We start from the raw sequence: 6,829 nt of genomic DNA, 5'->3' as shown, positions 1-6,829 counted from the left end.
CCAGAACAGAGAGAGAGAGAGAGAGAGAGAGAGAGAGAGAGAGAGGGAGAGAGAGAGGAGAGAGAGTGTGTCAGGATTTAATAATATGGTAGTTTATCAGATGTATGTTGTACAGTATGATGTATGGATAACCTGTTAAAATCTTTTCTTAAAAATATCTTACTGAATTGTTATTTCCAACAGTTCCTTCCTTATATGCCATCCTGAGTTGCTTATACTAAGAAGCAATAAATCAATAAATACACTGTCTTAGTGGGAATGTGATTTTGTTAAGCTGAAATGACTTTGAAAAGTTTAGCTGACTTCAGAGACTCAGCCTGCTGGCTGTTAGCTTAGGCTGGGGAATTCTGACTCTTAATGCTAACTCAGTGCTCATATGTTTGAAAATTGTGAATTAGTCTCAACTGTAGGGAAATAGTAGGATGAGCATTGGTGTCAAATTAACTTTTCCTTAAACTGACATTAGGTATGAGTTGTTTTATTTTAAGAAAAGAAATCACTACATTAATACAAAATGTGGGGCCATAGACTGTACCCTTTGGGGAGGGATCAAACCAGCTTTCTGAGCCTTACAGAAGAGCAGATTTGAGGAAGGTTATTCGGTCAGCTGAGAGGAAACCATATCAGGCTTGATCTGAGTCTGTCAGAATAGTGATTTTCATTCTCCCTTTTTCCATCAGTATCTGATTATGCTTTTGATTTGCTTAGCATTTTGCTTTTCTGGTATAATTGAGGATTAAGTTGTCAGAGTAATTAAAAAAAAGTAGTAAACTATAGATTAAGTGTGGATGATCTGCGACCAGTTATTTAAACCTTTACTATAGCAAACCTTTAAACATAAAAATAAAGAAAAAGTTCAGTGAGCCTTTTTCTTTTTATTGAGATCAGATTCACATAAAATTCACCATTTTAGCCATTTTAAAATGTATTCAGTGATCTTTAGTATATTCACAATGTCATGCAAATATCATCACAATTTAATTCCACAATGCTTTCAGCACTCCTCAGAACTCTTAAGCAGGCATTCTCTGTTCCCGCTTTCCCCTCTTCCAGGCCCTGGCAACCACTAATCTACCTTCTTTGTGGATTTGCCTATTTGGGCATTTCGTTTGGCCTTTTGTGACTCACTGCTTTCATAGTTTTAACTCATGCACACTGTGATGTGCGAACCCCTTTGACTCTCACCTACGTCTGTTATGTTCTAGCAAGTCTTTGATGGCTGCCTCACCTCTGTTTCTTGCCACAAAATGCTGGGCATGATGTTGTTGCATTTGTAAATCTTTCAGTATTTACCTCCAAAATAGAGAAAATTAATCTTTCTAATACTATTTTAAGATTAAATCTAAATTGCAGTAATTCCTTGACTACTTTTTACTTGTTTTTTTCTTGATTACTTAGTACTTAGATAATACACTGTACTAGATAATACACTGAATTTTTAATATTATTCTACCTGAATAACATTTAAGAAAAATCCATGGTATTATTAGGTCACTGGCCTCTTTTGTTTACTTTGATTCATAGAAGTTGCCCTCTCGTTCTTTATTCCCTGCCCACAGAGCAGTTTGAAATGCTTGAGCTGAGAAGCTTTGTGATGTTTTATTGGGGATTGAACCCAGGGTCCACACTGAGCTACATCCCCAATCCTTTTATTTTTATTTTGAGACAGAGTCTCAGCCAGTTGCCCAGCCTGGCTTTAAATTTTGGATCCTCGTGTCTCAGCCTCCCAGAGTGCAGGGATTACAGGTGTGGGTCATCATGCCTGTCTGAAGGTATTTTGAAAGCAACTCTAACGAGATAGACAGTTGCTTCTCTGAATTCATGGGTTCTACATTCTCAGATTCAACAACTGCGGTTGAAAATATTTAAACAAATGAAAAAAATCAATTCCAAACTGATTGTGTATGGACTTTTTTCCTTTAATTATTTCCTAATGTGGTATAACAACTATTTATAAAACTGTTACATTGTATTAGGTAGTGTAAGTAATCTAGAGATGATTTAATATATGTGGGAGGATGTGTGCAGGTTGTATTCAAGTGGTATATACCATTTTATATAGGGATTGGAGCATTGGAATCTCAGCTCTGATCTGTCACAGTGACCTTTCAGCAGTGAGCACCCTTCATGTGGCTGAGGTGTCCCTTTGAGGTAACAAGGAAGAAACAAAGGAGAGTAGGGAGCTTTTGTGGGAAACCTGGTCTCTTTTTAGGCACTGCACCCTTCCATCTGTCTGATTATTCAGGCTTTTTTTTTTATTGACTAGCTTTATCATGTAACTGTGGTAGAGTGTGGAGCAGAGGAGAGGAAATTTGTAAGCTAGAGTGATCTTACAGTTATTTGTTTCTTTGCTTCTCTTAAAACCTTTGAACTGAAGGCATTAAGAGTCATCTACAGAAGACAGAGCTGAGCTGTTGATTATTTTGGCCATTAATAAAACAGAATCTGTTTAATGGTGCAGTGACAGAGCAGTAAACCAATAGTTAGACTTTACTCTGCTTTTAGTAGCTGTGTGACTACTTGCTTTCCTGTAAAAGGGGGTATAGTTTGTGTCTGGCAGTGACTCTGTGGAAAGGTATGGCTGAGTGTGTCTCTTTTCCTCTCTGAGCACTTCCCTTTCTTGGAACATAAGTACTTGGAAGAGAGAGGTGGAATTTTCTCAGTAGCTGTGCCTGGAGCTGGGTGTTTTTGCGTGTGTGCATGTGTGTGTATGTGTGTGTATGTCTGACAGAAGTAAAAGTAGTGACAAGGTGTTCCAGCATAGTCATGCTGGAGGAGATAACAATATACAGTCGTAGGTGGGACAAATGTGCTTCCTTCCTGAGAAGTGTATGGTCCTGGGTGGAAGACAGGCATTACCCAGTTAGTCACGTGTCCATCACATCCTGATAGGACCACAGAGGAAGGGCCAACAGAGTGGGAGGGAGTCCAGGGGGGCCTCACCATGCTTGGGCTGGGGGTCAGTAGCTCTGGAATCAGGATGGTAGTCAGAGTGTGTGACTGAGAAGTCAGGAGAGCATCGGGGAGCCTTACTGAGATGCTTTGGGTTCAGGGCCTTATTGACATGGTTTAGATGTTTGCAAAAATTCACTTTTCTTGAGAGGAGTGATTTAAAATATATTCTCAGTATAGTTTTCTCTTAAGTGTTTGAAGTGTTTTTCTTTGTAGACATTACTTTGCTCTGAAATTCTGAACCATGATGTTGGCTTATTTTTATTTACAGGAGCTTTTGATGGGAGGCCAGCAGACTATTTATTCATGCTTCTCTTTAACTGGATTTGCATCGTGGTATCCTTCCCTGTCATTTTGGGTCAGAAATGGACCTTTTTTTTTTCTCCCCCAGATTTGGGGAAATAGACAGTATTCTATAAAAATTTCAAATTAGTATTCATTCTTTGTTTACTACAGTTAACAAGAATAATTAAAGTTCTAAAAGCGCTAGTAGATCATGTACCATGAATGATAAATCCTCTCACCATTGCGTTTGTGGGAATTTTTCACATTTGGCTGAGTTTTGTTACTGTTCCTTCTTGTTCTCAGTTCTCTGTGTTCTCAGGGGTGACAGCTTGTTGATTGAAGCACAAAGAGATTCTGTGCTGTGAGACAGCTTTAGAAACCTGTGGTCCTTATCAGAAAATTAATTTATACTAGCGTCATTTTCTGACTTTATTGCTTTCTTTCTTTTGGGGTCCTCAGTAGTAATTCATTCCTCCTGTAAAGTACCCTGTGAAAACACAAGGCTTTGGCCACAGTCCATTTCTCTGCTTTGCATCAACCACAGTTGTCAGCACCCTTCCAACTGTGGGACTCTTGCAGATGGTGCAAACAGCAGAATTCGGTGGCTCGCATCCTGGGCAGAGTTAGTGAGCTCATAGTTGCTTGTGGACTCAGCTTTTATTATTATTATTTTTTTAAGTTGGCCAAGAGCCAAAAAACTTAGGACTTTGGATATTCCTTCCTCGCCTTTGAAAGAATTGAAAAAAAAATGGTTTTGGCCTTCAACTATGCTATAGAGCCCTGAGTGTGAGTTGAGTCATTATGTGTTTCAGGTGCACAGTTATCTCCACCCTCTACTTGAAGGAGAGAGATGCTAAAACACTGTGGCAAGCATGGAAAAGAGGACCCCTGATTTACTGAGTCATGCTGAGGCTGTTCATTTCTGCATCTCCTTGTGGTATAGTCTAGTGGAGTATTCATGATTAAGATGATTAGAACCTTTGTGTTCTCAGATGTTTTAAGTAACCTGAATGACAGAAAACTGTTTTCGTTGAGAACATTGGAATAGAATTAATGTTTCAATGGGGAAATAACAGACTGGCTAGGTACTGAATATATTTTATTATATGATCTTTAACTTCACAACTCAAGATAACTGGTTTGGCAATGGATATGCAGGTAAGTGTCCCTTTAAACTGTCTGCCTTTCATGTGATTGAGACTTGCTCACTTTGTTAGAAGTTGAAATGGTACTGTGTGATTAATGTGTGGTATTTTGATCTTGCAGAATGATGTTTAATTATGAAGATTTTTAAGTCAGCTGAATTTTTGAAGCTCATGTGACTTATCTAAATCATTGTTTTTCTTGCTCCATTTCTGGATTTTGTTTTATGTTTGAATATTGAAATTAATGGGCATGCAATATTTTTTAAGTATATGTGAGGATTCTTTAAAATTGAGATACATGGCAAGTAAAGCCTATTTTGTGCAAATAACAGCTTGTCTTATGAGTCCATCTAAAAATGTAATTGTAATTTATTATGGGGCTTTGTAGCACTCTTTGTATAAGTTAAATAATGGGATCAATTTATAATTCTTATGGGTTGAATTTTTTTTTTTTCTTTTTGAGTGTTCATATGAGAAATTGTTTTTGGAGAGGAAGAATAAAAAGCATAGTAGATTCATGGTAAGCCTTTTTTCAAACTGTGTATTGTTGGAGCTGGGTTTTTTACCTGTCACTTCTTTTGCAGTTGCTGATGATTCCTCTGATTATGTCAGTACTTTATGTCTGGGCCCAGCTGAACAGAGACATGATTGTGTCATTTTGGTTTGGAACAAGATTTAAGGTACTTGACCTTAGCTGGAAAAATTTCATTGTCTGCAGCTCTCTTGAAGTCCAGAGATGCACTTCCTGACTCAGCCAGGAGAGGGCACTGCAGAGCAGTGTACCACAGGCAGGCCTCTTTCCTCCTGTGGTCACTCAGAGCTCTGCTGAAGCTGACTGTGTCACTTCCCTGGCTTCTCAGGCCCCTCAGGGCTATGTCCTTTAGTGATCGTGCGTGCGTGCGTGCGTGTGTGTGTGTGTGTGTGTGAAACATTGCCATTTAAAATCCGTTCTTATTCCTTTACTTCCTATATGTGTTTAACATTTTAGCAAAACAGATTTTTTTCCTTCTAAACACTTCCCTTTATACCTGATCTCACAATTTTTGAACTTGTAACTTTTTGATTCTCTTTCTTCCTTGTATATGTCCCACCCCTTATGGCCCTGAACATACACTGTATTTTTCATCTCTTGCCTGGAGCTAGTTAGTCTTGGCTTTGGGCTTTTGCCCTGTGTTGTTCTTGTAGTACTTAGCTGAGTACCTAAGTTATTTAGGTGCAACTCTTTACTGGTTTGTGAAGATCCTTGCAACATCCCTAGCCTTTGATAATCAGGTCTTAAATGTAATAGGTGTCCCACATGTGGAATACCATCTACAGAATTGTCTTATGTAGTGAATTAAAAATTCAGGGTAAGTATTTGTTATGGTTTGCTGGTTGGAGTCTGCCTGTGCCTCTGTCATGACTGTATTTCTGGTAGCATCCATAAGATGCTTGTCTGGTTTCTGAGTCTTGTTAATGTGAATCCAGCAGGGCCTGTGCTGCTTCTGGACTGTGGGGAATGCATTCTGCTTTCCAGTTACAAGTACACAAATAAATACAATTTTAATTATGAAGTTTTAAGTATAGTAAAAATGCTGCTGGATTGATCTAAGGTTATAGTGACCTCCCAAAGAATTTATGTAAAGCCCTTGTCAGTGTATCCATTTCCATTTCAGTCCCTTTACAGCTCTGTCCTCTTCACGTGTGGCTGCTTATGTTTGTGTATGTTCTTTCCTAGGCCTGTTATTTACCTTGGGTTATCCTTGGATTCAACTATATCATCGGAGGCTCGTAAGTGGTACTAGATTTATTTAATTGGAAACTAATCCTTGGAAAACTTCCATTCACTTTTTTGTCTTCTTTCTCTGATCTTTATAAAAGTTTTTAAAAAATCTTAATATTGATGTTTTAGAACCTAATAATTACATTTTGATGTAATTGGTTAAATTGCAGGGCTTTAAGCATATTTGATGTTGAGTGGTTATGATTTTGTTAGTGCATCAGTAGATATACTATGCTTTATGTTATGTTTGAAAACATGTGTTTCTGGATTCACCGTCCAGACCAAGCAGAGACACCTAATTTGTGTCCGAGTTGACTTCTATTAGAGCTGTCCATAAAATTAGTCTTTCATTCTTAAGGTATTTCCAGAATGCCTTAGAAACTACTCACTATCAATAGGTAGGTGCTCAGGTGGAAAGTAGTTTTATAAATGGTTTTGATGGTGCAGAAGTTTGGCCAAGCAGAGCATTCCTAGTTTGCTGGTCTGTGATTAGAACTGAGGTTTAGTAAAGTCTTTAATGTATCCTGTCAGAGTTTTTAAGGGGAGATAACAGCCAGGCATACCTATAATCCCATCCCATCATGCTGTAAGGCTGAGGCAGGAGGATTGCAAGTTTGAACCTAGCTTGGGCAATTTAGCAAGACCCTGTCTTTTTTTTTTTTTTTTTTTTTTTTTTTTTTTTTTT

General features: G+C 38.2%; 1 protein-coding gene across 2 annotated transcripts in view; it reads left to right on the top strand.

The window, feature by feature from the left end:
• The window catches only part of Derl1 (derlin 1), a 24,481-nt gene that overhangs the window by 12,070 nt on the left and 5,582 nt on the right, over positions 1 to 6,829 (top strand). For both annotated transcript variants that reach the window (XM_010605578.3, XM_019204746.1), the window contains exons 3-6: positions 3,224 to 3,288; positions 4,369 to 4,395; positions 4,967 to 5,062; positions 6,100 to 6,152. In XM_010605578.3, the coding sequence (XP_010603880.1) occupies positions 3,224 to 3,288; positions 4,369 to 4,395; positions 4,967 to 5,062; positions 6,100 to 6,152 (241 nt within the window). The remainder of the gene's footprint in view (positions 1 to 3,223; positions 3,289 to 4,368; positions 4,396 to 4,966; positions 5,063 to 6,099; positions 6,153 to 6,829) is intronic.

This window comes from Fukomys damarensis, unplaced genomic scaffold, assembly GCF_012274545.1.
Source record: "Fukomys damarensis isolate Sample0158 unplaced genomic scaffold, DMR_v1.0_HiC HiC_scaffold_5, whole genome shotgun sequence".
NCBI classification, from domain to species: Eukaryota; Metazoa; Chordata; class Mammalia; order Rodentia; family Bathyergidae; genus Fukomys; species Fukomys damarensis.
This window is presented reverse-complemented; position numbering and strand designations above follow the sequence as displayed.